Here is a 21,746-nt window from a genome sequence, read left to right as displayed (position 1 = left end):
CATAAGCTCCAGGCCTGTCAAGAAGACCTGGGAGGTGCAGAGCCTCAAAGGGGCTGGTGGGAGGACCGAGTCAGTCTGTGAAAGGTGCCCCAAAAAGTGAGTTGTGCTTATATATAAGCACCACCACAGCCTACGAATCAGGCCCATCCTGGATTCAGTCAAGGTCATACTGCCACTGGGAAACAGAATTATTATTCAGTACAAGCAGTCATAGCATCATCCTTGAACTGAGACCAAGATGGTCCACAGCAAGACGATTCATCGTATCGGGCCCGACTCCAGCTTTCTCCTCAGCAATGAACTCTGCTAATTCGGCATTTGTGTGATGGCTTCAGTAATCAATTTAAGAAGCACGGGTGAACAAGCAGCGCTCTCTGCTTGCAGCACTCACTCACCGTTCCCACCAGGGGGTACAGAAAGCCAGCCCCAACGCTGGCGCGGATGTCGCGAATGGGGAGGACAAAGCCAGTGGGCACGCCTTTTTGCTCTGGGTTGTGAGACAAGGACAAGTGTGTCTTGGCCATGCAGATGGGCAGATTCCCAAAGCCCTGGGGGAAAGACAGGAACAGAAGTGGGACAAATGAAAGGCTGGCAACGCAACGAAGAACATCCAGGCACTGTGCTGATATGGCTTCTGCAATTTATTTGAAACATCCAACTCCCTTTATATACATCTCTACATCACTGCCCTCCTCCAGCTTAGTATTGATTAAAAAAAAAAAAACCTTTGTTGGGTGAAGGACGTAAGCACTCACAACCATATCCCGCAAGTGAATACTTCACTTTCATTTATATAACCAATTAAAAATGATAGCTTGGAGCAGACATGAAGGTATGACTAAAGGCTCTCACTAAAGACACCCCATATTTCCTCATGGCTTTCCCACACTCACATACCACCTTCTGGGTAGATAAAGAACTTGGGACCGGACCACCTAATCCACACTCAGTATTTAAGAGGGGAGAAGGCTGCTGCCGAGAGGAGGGAAGCAATGCCTGGTGGGCTGGAAGAATGAAGGTGTTCTGACCCCAAGACCTGCTGGATAAAGAGCTGAAAGAACCAACCAAACATCTACCTGCTTTGTGTAGACTTCAGCTTTGTGCTGTGCTTCGGGGAGCAATTCAATGTCATCTGCCCCATAGATCTTCTGTGCAATGATCCTGATTTTATCCTCAACTGGGAGCTAACAGACAGGAAAGAGAGGGGAGACCATGACTAGACACCCATGAGGACACGAACCTTTACTTACAGCCATGTTCCAGGTCAGAGTCCCCAAAAGGGCCAGAGAAGTTTTTATACACATACACAAATAGGCAAATAGTTTGAGGTTTATTGGATTAGAACTTTTTTTTTTTTACTACCAAGCCCCAGACTGTATACGTGGAAAATGTCCCACAGGTGTAAAATTACTGTGTGTGTGTGTGTGTATTTAAGACCTCACTATCATAAACAATACTGCTCACTACTCAAGAATAACTATTTCTTCATAAATAAAAAATAATGCTCCAATAACGAAGATCAGTCTCCTGTCAAAGCAGACCTGGGATAACGTTTATGAACTAAGGCAACTGATATCCATTCACAGAACCCCTGGTGTGTACAGGAGAGGCAGATGCTATCTTTAACACAGCATACTGATTGTTAATTGCTGTTACTTAGAAACAGTTATAAAAACAAGATCATCTACATATTTAAGCAACTCAGTTGTTTAAACCAACTTACACAATCAACATGCAATGGGTGTGGTGGGAAAGGATATATTTTCCGTGGCACCTGTGCAAACAGTGCAGCAGAGGGAGGCCAGTGGTCCAACCAGTGACCCCTAGGTCTAACAGGGAAGCCCAGGGCTGCTTCCTCCAGGGCAAAGCTTTCGGAAGTGGGGCCTGGCCTCTTAGATGCTGCTGCAGCCTAGCTCAAGGCATTAGGATTCAGAGCAAACAGCACAGGGAGAAACTACCCGAAGGAAATGGGAAGGTCAGCTAGTCACAGGTAACCTGGGTGAGCAAATCACTGAAATTAGGCAATATCAGACTCTATGCTCCCTAGCAACTAAGGCTAAGAGAACACTGAGTTTTGCTTTGTGAAAGAAATAATTATCTTAAATAATGAAAATAAACATTTTCCGGGGCTTCCCTGGTGGCGCAGTGGTTGAGAGTCTGCCTGCCGATGCAGGGGACACGGGTTCATGCCCCGGTCCGGGAGGATCCCACATGCTGCGGAGCAGCTAGGCCAGTGATCCATGGCCGCTGAGCCTGCGCGTCCGGAGCCTGTGCTCCGCAATGAAAAAGAAAGAAAATAAACATTTTCTTTTGAACTAAACAGTGATCATTTGTGAAGGGGTTTTGTATAATGGATATAAATAAATATAATTGTCTATTCAATTACAGCTTTATAAAGATCCAATAGGGACTACTTTCATATGCCTCTTATAATTGGAGCTCCATAAATGCCAAGGCATATTCAGAACTTCTGAAGCAAAAGTACTTTCGTTGAGGAGTGATTTAAGACCAACAGATGCTTAAGACAAAAAGTGGCAGCCTCCTGTTTGTCAGAACAGAGAAAAGTTCCAAGTAGAAATGGGTTATAAAGTCCTCATTACCCCACTTCTTCCAGGCCTCCTGCTCGCCTTCAAGGACGGGGTTTCCTAATTCAGGTACTGTGGATGGGGGCTTAGAAAGGGTGCCTATAAATGCTTTGTATTTGTGTGCAAACTTGTGTTTAGGGCATTTCCTAAAAACATGGTTGGTTGAACAGGTTTTCAAACCAGTCTATAAAACTAAAGCTCAACAGGAAAATGTCCGTGTCAGTAGGAGAATGTTAATTAATTGTAACTAAGATATAAGAGTATTATACCTGCAAGGGGCAAAGAAAACAAGAGAGTGTTAAAATTCAAGAGAAACAGGGTTTCTTCCGTCTACCTTTTTATGGCTATTTTTGAAAGTTTATGATTATCTTCTAAAAACCAAGCCAGAAAGCAGCCTGGATAATACAAGCAGAACTAGCTTCAACATCCACCCCATGTTTCTAACACTTTCCAGTTATTGTGGGCATACTACTTAATGTCTAATCACATCCTGAAATACACAGAGAACTGAAAACAAAATACAACCCTATAATAACAACATTTTTGTGAACTATCTTTACTGCCTCCCAGAATAAGCGGTGCTTCTGCCTGAGCCAGATGTACCATAATTTACTCAGTGATGGAAAGAATGCTGAAGCCTGCCAAGGTGATTTGGTTTTGCACCTGAGTGCTTCTCTGAACTTGAGGCAGCGTCTGTACCAGGAAGCGCACTTCGGACCACACTGCTTTCCCCTGTATTGGGGAAAATGTTTCTGAGTTTGATGTAGCCCCTTGCCAATTTGCCATGACTCTTGCTTCTATGTGTAACCCTCTCTCCTGCCAGCAAAGGGACTGTACTGTGAGCCTTTTCAAAGTTAGGATGTGAGCCAACCTCCTGGGGTGTTCTTGCCTGTACGCCCTCCTCTGCCCGTAAGCAGCAATGGGCGTTGATAAGAAAGCTGTCTGGAGTTGAGAGTCCAGGCTGTGGTCATGTAACTCACCTACACGGGAATCAAACCCACAGGCTGAAGCTGCTAACCACAGGCTCTAAGCAGAAGCAGCCACACAGAAACTGCATTGTGCTTTTTGTCTTTTTTGCATACAGCAGGTAACCCACCTTGAGGTCATAGAGGAGCTGGAAGCTGCTGGGTGCCTGAGCTGCCCTCTGGACGGCCTGAGCCAGCAGCAGGGCGCCCTTGCCCCCTTCTGCCCAGTGAGTGCACTTCACTGCATCAAAAGCCCCATTTTCTTTGGCGAGGCGGGTGATGAGGTCCAGCTCCGCCTCCGTATCTGTCCTGTAAAGGCAGCACCTCATGTTAAAGCATTGACGATGGCTGGAGAGGACAATCGGTCATCTTTTTGCCATTAAAACCCATGTGAATTACCCACTGATAAACAGACACTAATCAAGTAATACTGCCTGGGTTTGAACCCTGGCTCCACAATTTACTAGCTGGGTGACTTTCAGCCAGTTACTTAAACTTTATGTGCCTTGGTGTCCACATGAGTAAAATGGACATAATCATAGCACTTATTTCATTGGGATGTTATAAGGCTTAGATGGTAAATACATGCAAAGTACTTAAAACATTCTAGGCACATCATAAGGAATCGATAAATACTAGCTTTTCAAAAATTTTGCTTCCTATTTTGCTGTGGTTAGACCATCAGAACAAGACCAAAACCAGCATTACGATAACTAAACAACCCACACAAGTTCTCTTACAGGAACACTTCCAGCTCAATACGTTTAACAAATTGTCACGACAACATCCTACCAGACCTGGTGAACTAATGGAACTGTGTAGGGCTATGACCTTCTCTTAGCACAAATGGCCTTTAGAGACCAAAAAGAACAGTTAACTTCTGGCCTGTGTGTTACCCACTTCACCTGGTGGAGAAGGGCACCCACAGGGGCCAAATCTGACTCTGGACCCTCAGCAAGTGAGGTGATGAGTCCCCTGTGACATATGCAGTGCCTGTCATATGGCAGGCTCTCATCAACAGCTCCCAAAGCACAGGCTTAATAACCAATAGCAGTAACTGAAGAAGAGAACAAAGCTAAAAGCTGGGCTGCACAATCAGCACCAGGAGATGTTTGCTGGCCGTTTTCCACAGTCCCCCTCGACTCTTACACTTTATACTTACTTGAAGGCGTTCACGGCCACTACCACTGGAACTCCAAACATCCTGGCATTTTCAATTTGTTTCTTCAAGTTACTGAAGCCTTTTTCAACCAGCTCCAGGTTCTGCAGAAACAACAGTGGAAGGTCTGTGAGGTCAGAGAGCAGAACTGAAAACAGTTGCAGGTTCTTCTTAAAAGAGAAACCGTCTCCTTGACCCAGAAGCCACTCACTGTCAGGACAAGCCAACAGAGACATGCTGGAGCCTGCAGTCCTAGACTGAGCTGTGCTCCTGTCCTGGCTGCCCTGAAAGGGTGAGATTTGCTAGTGCATCTGCCCTCATCATGCTGTATCTTAATAGCTTATTTGCTGTTTGAACGGAATCAGCTGCCTTTAAATAAATTATATTTACGACCCCTGTTTTATAGATTGTATGTACTTATATGGTACAGCAGTACAAACTGACTCTGTTCAGCATGGCACAGACCGTGCCATCAGAAGACAGGGCCTAGCATACATAGTGTGTGGCATTTGTCAGAAAACATGGAGCCATCAGTGATGCTTTCACAGGTTTAAATGCACTCAACCATAAACCTTTTTTTTTAAAATTAATTTTTATTGGTATATAGTTGCTTTACAATGTTGTGTTAGAACCTTCTTGTGTCAGAAATGAGATAAATACCATTTTTAAGAACCAAATACTATGAAATTTAAAGGAAAGTAATTAAGGAAATACATTTTAAAATACGCTTCCTGGAGCACTGCTTGCAGCACGGGAAAACTGCAAACAACACAAAGCTCCTTCAGTAGGGGACTAAGCCAGTGAATAATGATATACACACTCGATAAATATGTATCAGGTACATGTTATGAAAAATGCAAAAATCTGTATTAGCATGGAACCTCTCAAAGATGTACTGAAATGGCAAAACTATGAAGAGATTAATTAATCCCATTTTTTGACAAATACAAAAATACATGTGCATATTCATGGAATTTTTTTAAATGTTGAGAGATACGCACCAACTGTTAACAGGGGACTCAAATCATATATATATTAAAAAATGAAAATATCATAGTCTTATATAAAAATAAGTACCCTAGATCGTGAGTAAAACCCAGCAGTAATAGCGCTTGGTTTGTGGACTCCATAAAACAGCAGAAAAAAGGTAAGCTATATAAAACAACTGAGATCATTATAAACATGATTTATGCTTTTTCCCCCTTTAATAATTGAAAACTGAGATTAGAATTTAGTTGACATTCTAAAGAGAACAGCTAATTCCTTACCTCTAGTCACATGAAAACCAATTAATACATAAGATTGATTGAGAATAGTTTTAAATAAGTAGCATTTCTTAAATGAAGACACCAGCTGGGCCAGTGAGGGGCAGTTGCTCTAATTAGATGCAGGAAAGGCTGCGGGGTGGCAGGAGGGCCAGAACTGTGAATTCCCCTCCTACGCATGAATCAGACAAATAACCATAAAAGGCAAATCATAACTCAGAAGACAGGCAAACTGAAGGCACCAGCAATTCTTTGCTAGCTGCTTTTGAATTACTTCATTTGGGGGCTGAAAAGTGACCCTGTACTGCCTGACAATTTAAAAGCCTCCAAAAAAGGCAGAAAACTTGAATCAACAGTGATAGCAGCCAAACTTACCATCTCATTCGGGGGCCTAATCTCTCACATGATAACCCCAAACTGGTGCTAGAGATGTTTCTTCGATGGTTAATGATATAAATATGAAAAGGTTTGAGCTCCTGTTTAATGCCATAAACCAAATCAGTTTATGAAAAGTGCCTAGAAAAATAACCAGGATGCTGACCCTATCTTGGCCCCTTAATATGGATTTAACTCTGCAGAGGAAAAAGCATTTCAAAAGAGGCCCCTACTAGCTTCTGATATGAACGGCATTTGAGAATCAAATGCAGGGAAGACAAGGAAACTTCCATGAGATTAGTGCAGGGTCTCTCAACCTCAGCACTACTGACATTTTGGGCTGAATATTTCTTTATAGTGGAGAGTGTCCTATGCATTGTAGCATCCCTGGTCTCTACCCACTGAATGCCAGTAGCACTCCCCACCTCAAGTTGCAACAATCAAAAATGTCTCTAGACATTGCGAAATGTCCTGGGGTGAGGGTTGGGATGGGGGGAATTGCTCCTGGCTGAGAACCAACCACTGGTCTAGGGGAGTGGTTTTACTGACATCCTATGCGACATTCTATGCGGGCAATTGCTTTATGAGGCATTTCTTCCCTGTTTCATTTAGTACGGTTCTTCAGCACACTGCAGGCCTGTTAGCACACCCTGCTCCCAAGAGCAACCCTGGGTCATAGCGACAGCCCAGTCATTTCTAAATGGGCCAGGCTGAGAAATGATGATTCAGAATGTGGTGCTTTCTAGGCCAAGTAATTAGAAGTGACTGAAGTTACCTCCTCTATGTAAGCCTTGGGCAGAGGAAGTCCAGCAGTAACCTGAAAGGAAAAGAAGCAAAGTCAGAGGCATTTTCTACTTACAATTAGATTTCAGCTTCAAACAGTGCTTTGCCATGTGTTAAAGGCCAGAAGCTGCATGCTTGGGGGATACACAGCAGTAGAAGGTTGTTTTCTGCCCTAAGGATTTAGAGCTATGACCAATACTACGGCACAGAACAAAAATGACTACTCTGAGCAGAGTGGCAGACTTTCGTGGCCTGAACTGAAGAGGTGAGAAGGGATGAAATCTATGAAGGCAGGTGAGGGAAGGGATGTGTCCTTGGCAGGGGCAATAACCCCAGCGAGTGAAGTACACAGCAGTGGGGGTGGAGGTAAAGCTGAGTGTGGAGAACAAGGAAGCTGTGAGCCCTGCAAAAGCCACCCTGAGACAGCTGCCGTGAAGTCAGATGCCCTGCGAAGGGTCCATGAGCTGGTCCATGGAGCCAGCCCACTCCCTGTGGGGCTGAATGGGGCACGTGAGCAACAGGAACAAGAGGGAAACAACACACAAGGATTTTCTTCCTCTGTGGGTGCTCACTGTCCCAGAGGTACCTGGTGGGTCAGCCCTGCTGCATCCACAGGGAAGTGCAAGAGGGTGAAGGCGCCAGTTCCAGGGACCCCACTGGGCAATGGACAGTGATTAAGAAGCCTTCAGCTTGCTCTGCTCCCCTTCCTCAGAGACACCATGGTGCTCCAACTCCAAAGGGGCCTCGGAGTGGCGGGGCACGAAGCGGGGACCTGAGCCCACGGTCCGGGCCGCACGTGGCTCCAGCAGGTAACAGGAGCAGCAGGCGAGGGTCCCGGCAGAGCTGTGTGCAAAGCTCTCCTCTCAGTGCTGCCAGCTTATGCGCCCACAGTGTTTTCCAGACATGAGATCAAGAGGAGAGGAGGTGCAAAGGCGTGAGGGTGAGTGAGGGGGTGCAAGAGAGAGAAATGTTGGTTATGATCAGGAAGAAAAAGGGAGTCTGTCCTGCACACCTAGCAGAAAGGGGCGTCCTGGGTTAGGAGCGCCTCGGGGACGAGTACGACTGGAGAGGTGTGCTGGGGCTGTGACAGCAGTGGCTCTCCCCTTAGTGGGGACCTAATCCTTTCACGGGGTCCAAGAGTTCAAGACTGTTTCCATAATTCTAAGACATTATGGCCCTTTTCACTCTCATTATTTCCTGAGTATACAATGGACTTTTCCAAAGATTATGTGACATGTGATATCACAACAGATCAAATGCCAAAGATGAGAATCCATCGGTCTTCGATTAAGCCAGATACTGAAGAGATCTGAAAAACGTACAATGCCTAAATGTTGTTTTGGAAAATACAGTCACTTTTCACTTAAAAAAAAGTTATTTATGTTAATATTTATGTCAATATTTAATTTCTAATATAGTAAATATCACCAGACATAACTCACCTGAACAAAGAGCTATTTTAGGCCCTTAATAATTTTTAAGAGCGTAAGGAAGTTCTGAGACCAACATTCTTGAGAACTGCTATAACAGGAAAACCCCTGATCACTACACTAAGAAACAGTGATTTTCTTCTGTAGGTGATGGAGGTCTTATTTATCAAGTTAGTAGACCAGCTCCTGGAGGACAGGAATTTAATACTTCAACTAATTTCTGAAAACGAGCACCATGTCTTCACAGGCAGGTGCTGAAGAAAAGGTGTTAAAATAATAGAGCAAAAAGTACAATTTCTAAGCAGTATGAATTCAGGAAAACACAAAGTTCAGGTTGGAGCTGAAGATAAAACACGCTCACCTGCTTCTCCCCATCACCTGGAGGCAGTCTGCAGCTCCTTCTCCCCCGACTCCAAGCTGTTAGCGGTCCTGCCCAGCACCCACCTCCCAATAAGGGGCTGACCTCTATCGCAGCTAAATGGTTTGGTTGGCTGGCTGCCAGCATCGCCATTAGAGGGAAAAGGGACTCAGATTTAAAAAGAACAGTCTGAACATAAAGGAGTTTTTTGTTAAATATAGCCAAGCACATGTCCTTGGAGGGGTTTTGATATTATCAGGTGTTTTGCTCCCAAAGGTAGGCCATGAAGACAACCTCGGCCCTCTTAAAATGCCAAGAGCTGGCACTGCCTAGGAGTGATAAGGCGGCCAGCACAAGAGCCTTCTGAACATCCCCTGCTTCTGGCAACCCATTAATCATGAGGACAAGAGCAGCTTAATGAAGAAAGTGGCACAAGTCATCCAGTTTCCCCTTAGCCTGCAGAACATTTCTGAGAATCAGACTCTTCCAACTCCTGATCCTCACCGTGGGGCCGCCTCCGTGCATTTTCAGAGCCCTGACAGTGGCAACGAGCACCACCACATGTGGGCGGAGACCAGAACACCGGCATTTGATGTTAAAGAACTTCTCCATTCCAATGTCTGCTCCGAATCCTGCTTCAGTCACTGTCAGGAGAAAAGCAACTGTAAAAATGCCATCCCAACTCCCTTGATGTTAAAAGAAAAAACAGTCTATCACTGATTTTGCAAAAGCACTCGCCTACAAACCCTTCGGGACCAACAAGCTTGAGTGCAATCCGGTCTGCAATGATGGAGGAATTCCCGTGTGCGATGTTGGCAAATGGCCCAGCATGAACAAATACCGGAGTGCCCTGTGGAAATCAAGACATCGTGAGCGAAGCTGCCCATCCTGCTTCAAAAGGGACCACTTGGTAAGGGGACCAAAATTAGCTGGAATCCAAAAGAAAAAGACTTCCCAAGGGAAAGTATGAAGCCGCCTCTTTTAGATTTCAGTAAAGTCCCAGTCACAACTATGAGAAAGAATGGGAAGAAAGAGATGACCAGGGAGAGAAGGTCTCTGACTCCCCAGGAACAATCTGCTTTACAACCAACCCAGGAAGGCAGGAGTCACTCTGCTCACCTCTAATGTCTGCATGAGATTGGGCTTGATGGCGTCCTTCATGAGTACTGTCAATGCCCCGCTCACTCCCTGCAAAACAAAGGCATGAAGGGTTGATTCCCACCAGCAAAAAACCTACCTTTTGAAGCCAAAATTCAACATTCTTAGGTCTTCCTTTTTTAGCCATCTTGGACCAATGAGTACTTTTACCTAAACTAGACCACCCATTCGTTTATTTATTTTTCAGGATATACAATAAAGTTGCTAATTATCTTAAGGGAGAAGAGAGAATGAAAATGACATCCATATGTAAACTCTGGAAAAACACATAACCCTGGAAACAAGCATCTCAGTGAAGCTCTGTTGCTGATCGATGTGGAGAATCCATTTTAGACTCATTTACGGTATGGAAATGCTAGTTCCTAAGAGTACTGAATTACAGGTAACTTTGGTGTCTGGGCAGAAATGGCTGTAAACCTGATTTAATATGTGTCTCCTGTACCTTAAACTGAAAATTTACCCAGGAGTTCAACACCAACTCTTATATATCAGGTCCCTCTTTTTAAGCCATCCAACCACAGATGAACAAACTGGTATCACTGTAAGATAAAGCTATAGATCCCACTTATATTCAGTTTTAATGAGTTTCTAAGTTCCTGGCTTGGTGTAAAAATTTAAAACAATCTCTGTTCTTATACACATTAACTGTGAAAACAGGAAATTAATATTTCCCCCCTTTTCCGGATTCATCTGACAGACCGCTAATCATAGGCCAACCATTTTGGTGTATGTCAACACAAACAGGCTTTTAAAAAAGTAATCTAGGGGACTTCCCTGGTGGCGCAGTGGTTAGGAATCTGCCTGCCAATGCAGGGGACACGGGTTTGATCCCTGGTCTGGGAAGATCCCACATGTCGCAGAGCAACTAAGCCCGTGCGCCACAACTACTGAGCCTGCGCTCTAGAGCCCGTGCTCCGCAACAAGAGCAGCCACCGCAATGAGAAGCCCGCGCCTGCACTCTAGAGCCCGTGCTCCGCAACAAGAGCAGCCACCGCAATGAGAAGCCCGCGCGCTGCAATGAAGAGTAGCCCCCACGCGCCACAACTAGAGAAAGCCCACGTACAGCTACGAAGACCCAACGCAGCCAAAAAAAAAAAAAAAAAAAAGTAATCTATAAGATTATCTCATTTCAAACTCCATAATACCATGTAGATGGTTCAGAAATAATCCTGATGTGGACAATGAATATAGCAGGACCATTAGAAGAACTGGCTGAGCTGTTCCCAATATGGTCATCAGCGTGGATATGGTGCCGAGCCTCACGATGAGAGGCCTCTGTGCAGGGAGGCCTGTCATGGGGAGAGGCCGTGGGGTGACTCAAAGCTCAGCTCTAAGGGCCTCACATGGTCCTCTGATGCTCTCTGAAACCGAAGTCAGACACCCTCTCTTGGAAATACTCACAGGCTGAAGATATTGCTCAAACCACCTGTGGTCTATTATTGGAGCATACCATCTATCACTCACTATGAAGTACTTTTAATAAACTTTATAATTATCTAGTAAGTAGCAAGATCATATGAATTTATTAGTTAATTGCAGCACCTTAAGTACGCCACAGTTTTTGTCAGTGGTAACTGCTGAGAAATGCTGGGACAACAGACACAGATGGATCGCCAAGTCTGGAGTGCTCGGGTACCCACCAGATCTTCGGCACTAATGGGCTCCCCTTTCTTGCTGGATGCCACCACCATTTTGCTCAGTCTCTCTCTCATGTCTTCTAGAGAACTGGTGAGAGCCAGGACAGCCATGATTTCACTGGCCACGGAGATATCAAACTGGGCCTGTTGGCAGAGAAAAGACGCATCAGGGAAAACTGTGTTAAACAGAAGCGTGGATTGCAAAAGTAATCCTTGTTTGCATCCCAGGCTTAAACAAATGGCTTAAAAGGACACAATAAAAGAACAGTACAAAAAGAACTTAATGGAAGTAACCTTCCAACAGCAAAAATTTGTAATTAATTATTCTAAGACCTTGAGTAGTCGATTTTTACACATAAATGTTCTAGTAGGACCAACGATCCCTGTGAAGGCAGCTTGTAATCATGTGATCATGGTTTCCCTAACATACAAGGGACTAACTCAGAAGCTCTTACACCGAAGAGACATACTGCAAAATGGCCACAAAAATGAAGCAATTTTAATCAATTCATGTACAAGGATATTCACTTGGGGCACTCCACCTCCAGGAAAAAATACTGGGGGAAAAATACACAGGTGACACATGGGATTTACTGCAAAACCTGTCAGGAGTGCTCAATACCACACACCTACTCGCTCTCATTTTACAAGGGAGAAGGCAGAACAACACCTGGCAGTATCACTTGATCGGGAGGGGATGGAGGAGGATAGAAGCAGCAAAGATCTAGTGCCCATGAACTAATTTACTTAGAAAGGAACAGGCAGTTACCGTCCGTGTGTGCCCCTTCTCCGTCGGAGCCTGTCCAATTGTGATCTTCCTCAGGAATCTGTCATTGGTATCCAGCACTACGGTAGAAAAGGAAGATACAGGGCCCGTGAGCCAGCTGAGCCTGCGCGTCCGGAGCCTGTGCTCCGCGACGGGAGAGGCCACAACAGTGAGAGGCCCGCGTACCGCCAAAAAAAAAAAAAAGAAGATACAGTAGAGAAGGAAGATACAGCAGATATAGTAGAGAGGGAAAAGGACCATAAAGTCAAAGGAACCAGCAGAATTTTAAGCAACAAATCTTACTTAATGACTGTAATATTTGATTTCAAAATTTATGGTAAAGCTAGAATATAGGTCCAAGTTTAGAAATGATGTTTGCATACCATTAATGTGCAGGAATTAAAGACAGGACTGTCGAGTGGCTTGGTTTACTCTTCCTAGAGAATTCAAACAATTAACTAGAAATCTGGCATCTGTTTCAAAGCATATTCCACACTCCACAAAAAACAGAGCAGGCCAGTTTTTCAAAAAGCCGAGGTTTATGTTGTTCTGTGGGATGACTCACTGAGACACACAAGGCCCATAAACACAGGGCAAAGGCAATGCCTTCTGAAGCAGGCTGGGCAACAGACCTGCTCTTCCCTTTAGCACACTTAGAAGAAGTAATTTCCATTCTGATGGCAGAACATCTTTCCAATTGCATACCCTTGGAAAACACGGCAAAGATCAACCTACTATCTAATCTTAATCCCACCTCCTAGGTCTAACTACAGCGAACATTTTAGTGTATTCCCAATTTTGTTTTTTGTATGACATACCAAAAATAACAACAAAACACAAAATGAAAAACAGCAGCAAACCAGTTCACACTCTTTTAGGGTGGGTCAAAGAGGAGAGGCACTTTCAAGGTACTTGATAACATGCTAAATTATTTTCCTTAAAGGCTGTAATAATTTAAACACTAAAAGCCGTGTCTTGTGCAGCACTTGGAGAAACACACACACCACCCCATTTGATAAGTGAATGATGTAATGAGTTGTTGGAGTTTATCCTTATTTTTTTAAAAAAAATAGTGTCTAGTTCCTTGCATATAATTTCTGTGTATAAAACAGCCAGTCAATGGGTATGATCCATGTTTTCCCTTGTCTGCTTCTACTTTCTTAGAAAGCATGACTTACATATAAAGCAAAGGAAAAATGATTGTGATAATAAATTTTCAAAATGGATCTTTAGTTTATTCCTCATAAAATATTATGCCATATGTCTAAAGCTATTGAAGCAAAGGAAGAGAAATATCAGTGTGGTTTTAGATATTAGGAGAGTTGCCTTAAAAATGCCATTAGCTAGCACAGTTACTGAGCCAATGACAGTCACAAAAACAGTCAATAAATTGCTTGTTAGCTGCAATCTGTGCATCTAGATGAAAATTTCTTCTCAGCAGTGACAGAGTTTAGATGCATACACTGTTGGTACAAAGTAAAACTCTAAGCCTAGAGTTTGACACAGAGAAAAGCAACATCTGGCAGTGAAACCAGGCAACTCACTCACCAATTGGCTGGATGTTTAAACCTTGAAGGCTACCTACTTTGTTACAAGAGAGTTTAAGAAAATGAGGTAAAAGTGAGTAGGCAAGCTCCAGACCTACAAGAAAAATCAAGTCACTTATGCCAGACAAGAGTTCTAAGAATAAAGGGCAACATGATTTAAGAAGTGATTAAACATCTCTTCTCTACTTAATGACACCAAAATGTCATAAAATGCATAAAAGGAAAGTTGCAAAATGTTATTTTTGGTTTATGTATGAACTTCCTTAAAACCCTCCTCCTGCCAATGAACACTGAAGAGCCAGCAAAATGTCCAACTAACCGAACAAAAGGAGGTTTGATTACAGCTAATAAGGAGGGAGATTGATGGAGGTGGCCAGGAAAACGAGTGAGTCACCATCTTAGTCAGGCCTTAACCATGAAAATACCAACACACAAGCTATGGACCTCCCATTTTACCAATTCTAAGGGAGGGCATGGGGCGTGCAGTATAACCAAACCAATGGGGTGTACACCCTGCTCTGGTACCTCTTTGCCAAGTTATAGTTTCTGGATCAATGTCCAATCTTGCAAATCTGTTTATCTCTTCATCTGTCAGTGTGGTAGGGTCAGTCTTTTCAATGCCTAGTCTCTGAAGAGGTAGGAAAATTAAAACAAAAATAAGACAAACCAAACAAAAGCAGATAAGATTTTTTAAAAAAATTTTTTATCCCTATCTCCAGATAGGGGAAATATAAACCATGTTAAATTCAGAAGGGAAAACTGTGATCCCTTTGGCTAAATCTTTATTTCCCATTCACACATGTACAAAGATATTATTAACATGTTTGTCCCTATCACTGAGAACCAGAGGCATTTCCCTAAACCGAAGCCCTATGTAAACATAGTGACCAAAAAGTGTTGTACCTAACTCACCATATGCAAACATATTGAAAGGAAAAGCTTTTTCAATCAAACAGTTGAGTAGCCCAAGTCAAATGCAAAATTAGAAGGGCAAAACCAAATATCGATCAATAAAAATCTATGTAAATCACTTTTAATGCTTTTTTTAAAACTAATATGCTGACCTTTTGAATATATTTAAAGGGATAAATAGTCCTTTCAATGCAGAAGAAAAGAACAGACATTGCTCTAGCACAGTACATGCTTTTTAAGTAGTACTATCCTTTCACTGCCTTCTTACTATTCCAAAAGGCACAAGAAGGGTTTGTTTCTTCCTCCTCACAGAACTTGGAAATTTATTTATTTACAATGTATACCATGGTCAAATACTGAAAGGGAAAATGCCTTTAAAATGTACTCTCTTTTTCTCTTAACTCACGGTAGATCCGAGTGGCCCCAGCAAACCCTACTCTTCCCATAGCTCCCTTCCTGTGTTATGAGGACTTTGTTTTAAAACCTCAGGTGTGTTTTCAGAGCTGGTGCTCACTGGCTTGTCAAATAGCATCACAAGCCTGGAACATGACATTGTTTACAGAAGTCAGAAAAACCCTCAGGCACTAAGCTGAGAATTTGCTGTTGACAACCCTTCTTGACTGAGTACCTGGTGGGTAGACTGTGATAACACAGCACAAGAGAGGATGCCTGGGGACCAGGAAACAGAAGATCGACGTTCTAGTTCCAACCTGGTGAGGGGTGCTGTGGCCATGGACAAGTCCCTTGATCTCAAATCCTAGAGCTTTTCAAAGGATCATTTAAACGTTGAGTCCAGCCCCTCCCCACACCTGACAGAAAGTTCCATCAGCAAAGGTAAGATTAGAAGTTGCCTGCTCTTCTACAGTACTTGCTGCCTTGCAGAACACAGTTCTTTTACATAACAAGGTAATAGTTGACTTACCTTATGCAAGGATTTTTTGTGGGGTGTGAGAACAAGAGAAGCTAAAACATATCAAACTGTGTAAAAGTCACTTTTTCTCAAGTCCAGAGAAAAATGCATATATATAAATAGTGACAGAACTGTAAAGCAAGTAGGGCAAAATGTAAATCATTACTGCATCTGCAGCTTGTGTACTATTCTTACAGCATTAAAATATAAAGTTGCAAAAAATTAAAAATAAGGTGAGTATAACTACTATTGATAACAAGGTAGCACATACCATTTATTGAATGCTTATATGTGTCAGAACAGTCTAAAGAATATTTACAGATATATAACATTTCTTTCATATGTAAAAGTAACACAAGAATATATTTTGAATTTTATTTTGAAAATTCCCTTGTGCTACCCCTTTATAGCCACACCTTTCCCCAACCCATAACTCCTGGCACCCACTGATCTATATTCCATCACTATAGCTTTGTCTTTTGAGAATGTCATATAAATGGAAGCATACAGTATGCAACCATTTGCGGCTAGCTTCTTTGAAGCAACATAATGCCTTTGAGATTCATTCAAGTTGTTGTGTGTATCAACAGTTCATTCCTTTTTACTGTATGGATGTACCAGTTTGTTTCTCCATTTATTACTGAAGGATATTTAGGTTGTTTGTAGATTTTGTTTCTATATGAATACAAGTTTGCATTTCTTCTGAGTAAATACCTAGGAGTAGAATTTCTGGGTCATATGGTACAGTGTATGTTTAATAACTATATATTTGTAATAGAAGTTCAAATAAAATACAGAAGTAACCACTCTTGCTTAACGCCCTGATGCTGCAAAGAGCAGGTATTCAAACTCCAGAAGCTGCTATGCTGCCACGCTGGCATCCTGACTCCTATATCCATGCTATAAAGAAGTGTCATTCTTCTTAGCTGAGAGCAGGTCATCAGTGCTCTATTGATTCTGGGACTAACCACTAAAAATTCAAAGGTAAGTGAGAAACAACCTCTGCCACCCATCTTTATGTATATCATAACCTTATGCCTATGGTTATGGACGAACTTGTCCAAAACAGGCTACTCTAAGGAGATTATAACCTCCTTATCAATCACCTAATTTCACACAGTATCAAAAATGAACAAGAGAAAAGCTTACCCGTAACCTCCGGATCTGGATATCAGAGAACTTTCTCACTCCATTTACTGATGGTACCAAACGATTAAAGAGGGCCTTAGAGAAAAGCAGGAAGAGGGCTTTTAAGAGAGAGGAATGCCACTGTCTTGCTACCTGCATTATTGGTACCCAAGGGTCCAACATTAATTCGAGTGCTTCAAACCTTTCAAAAGTGCCCGCGGGGGTCTTAGCAGCCTACCTTGTCTGTCTGGGTCTGTTCGTGGAACATCCGGGCATCGATGGCCGCAGCCACAAGGTTATTAGCCGCAGTGATGGCATGGATGTCACCAGTGAGGTGGAGATTAAACTACAAAAGGGTAGAAGCCACATCAGTCTTCCAACTTCTCTGCATCTATTCACATTCATTCTATTGCAACCAAACCAATCCCTATGTTAAAGCCAATGGAAAACTGATGGCAGCACAGCTAGCGGACAAACACCAACACAGCTAACTCTTGAAAACAAATTACTATCTGTCCTCAGAAGGAACACTGATTTTCCCTAAGAGACATGGCCAATAACCATAAACGCCACACCCCTGGGATCAACAGCGACACTGGATTAGTAAGAACACACTCACGTCCTTTGAACAGTGAGCAAGAAGTACACTGGAGAGACCCAACTCCATGCCTATGTGCTGCTCCCACTTCTGTGGTTATTATTTTGAATTCACTTCACGTTTGTTCTTCCCTATCTCATGCTTCATTTAATCACTTGCTTATTATTTTCACTGCAAGCCAGGCTTTGAAGTCCTTGTCATGTCAAAAAAGTAAGCTGTTTAAAAGTTGGCAAATTAAGATGTTTTCCTCTGAAGTACTGCTTCTGTTGAGCAAACAAGTCATTTGCCTACTAAGATCTCTACAATAAACTTTAATCCCAGGAAGGAAAAACTCTAATAAAAGGTCTGATCCAACCAAATCCCAGACCACATTACCTCTTCCATAGGAATGACCTGTGAGTAGCCGCCACCTGCAGCACCACCTGGAGGACAGGTCAAGGTTGAAGACTCATGTTAAGCATGTTTCACCACGACTTGCAAATCAAATGAAAGCAAATCGGTTTTTGTAACTGCTCCGCATATTATTTACTTTGTACAACCATTTGGACAGATTTGATCCAGTGCTTTCTAATTTTCCTGACCAAACTAAACCGCTTGATCTTGTTCACTCTGAATAGTCTCTCAACTGAAATCTGAATCTAACTGACAAAACCATAAACACATAACATACCTACTCATTATCTTTAGAAACAGGTTCTCCTTGATTCCTAACATTTGTTAAAAAAAAACCCAGCCTACAGTTACATAAAGGCAAACCTGTTCAATTTCCTACCCTCATAAATGCTATTCTGGCATTTTAAAAAAGGAATATTTAAAATAAACACAGCAACACAAACACAGAGACTGCAATTCTTCCTAAATAGGACACATATGGTAGAAAACAGCTTAACTGCTAGATTTTTGCTGGCCCATTTGGATTACTAACCAAAATCCAGTTAAAAATGTCCAGGTTATCAGGTTAACAGTGAGATAAATGTCAATCTGAGGTAGAGGTTTTGTGTGGGGTTTTTCTGTGGGGCAGAGATCACGCAATGAAAATGGGGCAATTTGTGATAAGAGGAAAAGGAGCATATTGAGTTCAATAAAGGGGAAAAGGCTCATTCTGAAATAAAAGGGGGTTATTAAGCTCAAAAGCAGAACTAAGTTAATGCACTTATATCAAAACAATAGGCTGAAGAAGGACAAAGGCGTACCCCGTGTCAACATTTGTAGTAATTGTTAGAACAAGCAGGATATGTGATACCCTATTGCCAAGCAAATGATGACGCTAACCCTGAGAACCTATTTTAACTAATAAAAATAATTTTAATTAAATGAACATGTTTGCAGTACTGCAGCTATCAAAAACTGAAGGTGAAGTACAGTTATTGATGTTGTGTTTTCATCTAATCAGAAGAAACACTGGGTTGATAGTATTATCTTAGAGCTTGAAGTAGACGTGGGGACTCACCCTGGTACTTGACGATACTGCCTTGAATTCAAGCTACCTCTGAATCCCAGTTGCTGCTATTGTAGGTGGTGATAATACTAACTAACCATCTTAGAAGATAAAGTAATAGGCATAAACTGCTTAGCACAAAACCTGGCACGAAGCCTATACTCAATAAGCATATGCTTTTCTTATTCCCTCAGTGTGAAACATCTGTAGGATTTGTCTTTATCTCTAGAAAGTCAGCATGGTGATCAGCAGCTGTGATTACCTTTATTGTTACTAGGACAGTCGACTATTGGTCATATAAAAGCACCCCTGGCTACATATTACCCATCCCAGGGAATCCCTGTGCAGTGTCAGACAGTGACAGCAGGAGTTGGGGTGATCCAATGAAAGCCTTCACCAAAAGCACCATGATGCTTTTCTGGGATGTGATGAAGCTGTTCCTAGTGTCTAAATGAGCTGAAGACCCCGCACACATTCATGGGCCAAGTGGGCCAGGAGGACTGAAGGAGGTGCAGGCGCCCTCTGGCCACCCAGGTCTGGTCTCACTAATACCTTTTATTCCGAAGGTGGGGCCCTGAGAAGGCTGTCGCACACATGCAAAGACGTTCTGATGGAGATGGGCACTGAGGCCCTGCACCAGCCCAATCGTGGTTGTGCTTTTCCCCTCTCCCAGGGGTGTTGGAGTTATTCTTCAAGATGAAAGCAAAATAGGAAAATTACGTTTATGTAAATTAAATTCATGTGTATCACTAAGTCGGCTCTGATCCTAGAGAGCGACTCTTAATCTGAATAACCAGAAAGATGAAAGACATGAAAGGGATCTTTTCCAAGGGTCTTAGTTGTAACTTCCTCCCAGTTTTAAATTAAAAAAGGCTTCTGCATTTTAGCTCTTCTGACAGTTAGGGGCAAATATACTCTACTTTGTAAGAGACACTGCTATACTTTTAATTTCTCAATTTAGTCTCAAAAACTAGCTTTTAACTCAGCCAAACAAAAAAATAGATGAATGCTCAACAGATCTACAGAATTAATGATATGGGGTTAAAAATGGCAATTCCATCTGAAGATCAGGTTTTAAGATTCAAACTCTTCCACCTACTAGATGAAAAACGTTGACAAATTTTCTCATCTCTATAGTTATCTACTCTTCCTCACAGGGTCGCTGTAAGGATCAAATTAGATAAAATACATATGAAAATGCTAAAACCAAATTAAAGGAACCTCCACATATACATACATGGCTAAGCGCAAATGCAACCCCTGGTAAAAATAATCAGGATTAATATTAAGATTCAATTGGCAAATGGACAAAAACCATACCCAGTCACTACCACGTATTTCCCGTCAGGCTGGTGCTTCAGGCGTTCCAGTACTGACAGCAGGACTTTGGCCTTGGTTTCACCATACAATTCTACCTCTTCAGAGCTCAGACCAATTTCTCGAGCCAGGTTACCAATGGGCTTTGGCTTGCAAGACCGTGATATATCAATGTCACTTAGGAGAAATATAGAAAATATGTATCAACCTTTATTCACGGGACTCAATCAATGCCGTCCTAGTAATGACCCACCTCAACCACGTTCGGAGGGGGCATACACGTAACCAGGGTATCCATCAGCTAAAACCCCACCATCCACAGAGTGTGAAAACAGCAAAAGCTTCTTTTTACCTTGGCACGGGTGTCTTCAGGTTAAGTTTGTTATACTGAATGATCCACTTCCCTGGCTTAAATTTCTCCAGGAAACGCTTTGCACTCTCTACCGTGCTCTAAACAAAATGACACAAATGGAACTGAGAAGAGGTGATGATTTTAACCTCCACCTCAGTTCCTAGTCCTGGTCACTCAAGTTCAATCACAAAATGAACAGCTTCAGGATCCGCCTGTTAACATGCTTCAATTCGAGGCCGGAGTCTACAGGCAGCAGGATGCCCTGGGCTGCACGCCTCACCCCCACCAGCTGGTGTGTGTTACAAAGGGCAAGAAGCCAAAACATACTGAGTGAAGCCAGGCTGCTGTACTTTTTTCCCCTTAAGTTATCACATTCCAGAGTAAATCAGAATCATGCTTCCCCTACTTCCCTTTATTAATACGACTGATTCTACTTCTCTCTACTTCCATTTCCTTTTTTTCTTCAAAAGATTCACATCCTTACTTAGATTCTGAGTAGGTTCTATGACATTTCTACTTGGGGAGAAATGCAGTACCTGGAATTCTATCAGCTTCGTAGAACTATTACAGAAACGCCCATTCACACTTACCTGCATTAGCATCACCACCGTCATTGGCCCGACGCCACCAGGAACAGGAGTAATGAAGCTTGCCCTTTCCTTGGCCTCCTTGTATGCCACATCACCCACAATCCTCCTTCCACTTGGTTTTGTATCATCTGGTCAAAGAGGTAAAAAAATCAAAGCACAGTCTCAGAATCACAATCCTGGTGTTTATTTCTAAGTTATGTGATCAATTACAACAGCTTGTTCAAAAAACTAAGTCGAGTTTAGGGTGTGTAGTCCCATCTGGTTCAAGTGCCTACTTTACTTAAAAGCTGTGGGATGTGATAAAAGCTCCCCATTTATGATAAAAACTCTCCAGAAAGTAGGCATAGAGGGAACTTACCTCAAATAAAGGCCAAATGTGACAAACCCACAACCAACATTGTTCTCAATGGTGGAAAACTGAAACCATTCCCACTAAGATCAGGAACAAGACAAGGTTGCCCACTCTCACCACT

The 21,746-nt window shown here is 42.7% G+C and overlaps 2 protein-coding genes across 3 annotated transcripts in view; one reads left to right on the top strand and one right to left on the bottom strand.

Annotated features, from left to right (window-relative positions):
- Nucleotides 1–11,024, top strand: part of ZBTB25 (zinc finger and BTB domain containing 25) — a 56,748-nt gene extending 45,724 nt beyond the window's left edge. The window contains exon 6 of the mRNA XM_055088524.1: nucleotides 10,297–11,024. Within this exon, the coding sequence (XP_054944499.1) occupies nucleotides 10,297–10,350 (54 nt within the window). The 3' untranslated portion in view covers nucleotides 10,351–11,024. The remainder of the gene's footprint in view (nucleotides 1–10,296) is intronic.
- Nucleotides 1–21,746, bottom strand: part of MTHFD1 (methylenetetrahydrofolate dehydrogenase, cyclohydrolase and formyltetrahydrofolate synthetase 1) — a 65,575-nt gene that overhangs the window by 4,287 nt on the left and 39,542 nt on the right. For both annotated transcript variants that reach the window (XM_028495985.2, XM_024117455.2), the window contains 18 exons: nucleotides 21,274–21,401; nucleotides 20,684–20,781; nucleotides 20,335–20,508; nucleotides 19,567–19,703; nucleotides 17,952–17,998; nucleotides 17,217–17,324; nucleotides 17,000–17,074; nucleotides 14,554–14,656; nucleotides 12,485–12,561; nucleotides 11,719–11,859; nucleotides 10,040–10,108; nucleotides 9,659–9,770; nucleotides 9,425–9,564; nucleotides 7,125–7,166; nucleotides 4,713–4,813; nucleotides 3,682–3,859; nucleotides 1,077–1,184; nucleotides 396–548 (listed from right to left, as the gene is read on the bottom strand). In XM_028495985.2, coding sequence (XP_028351786.1) covers nucleotides 396–548; nucleotides 1,077–1,184; nucleotides 3,682–3,859; nucleotides 4,713–4,813; nucleotides 7,125–7,166; nucleotides 9,425–9,564; nucleotides 9,659–9,770; nucleotides 10,040–10,108; nucleotides 11,719–11,859; nucleotides 12,485–12,561; nucleotides 14,554–14,656; nucleotides 17,000–17,074; nucleotides 17,217–17,324; nucleotides 17,952–17,998; nucleotides 19,567–19,703; nucleotides 20,335–20,508; nucleotides 20,684–20,781; nucleotides 21,274–21,401 — 1,991 coding nt within the window. The remainder of the gene's footprint in view (nucleotides 1–395; nucleotides 549–1,076; nucleotides 1,185–3,681; nucleotides 3,860–4,712; nucleotides 4,814–7,124; nucleotides 7,167–9,424; nucleotides 9,565–9,658; nucleotides 9,771–10,039; nucleotides 10,109–11,718; nucleotides 11,860–12,484; nucleotides 12,562–14,553; nucleotides 14,657–16,999; nucleotides 17,075–17,216; nucleotides 17,325–17,951; nucleotides 17,999–19,566; nucleotides 19,704–20,334; nucleotides 20,509–20,683; nucleotides 20,782–21,273; nucleotides 21,402–21,746) is intronic.

The sequence above is a fragment of the Physeter macrocephalus genome, chromosome 11, assembly GCF_002837175.3.
Source record: "Physeter macrocephalus isolate SW-GA chromosome 11, ASM283717v5, whole genome shotgun sequence".
NCBI lineage: Eukaryota > Metazoa > Chordata > Mammalia > Artiodactyla > Physeteridae > Physeter > Physeter macrocephalus.
This window is presented reverse-complemented; position numbering and strand designations above follow the sequence as displayed.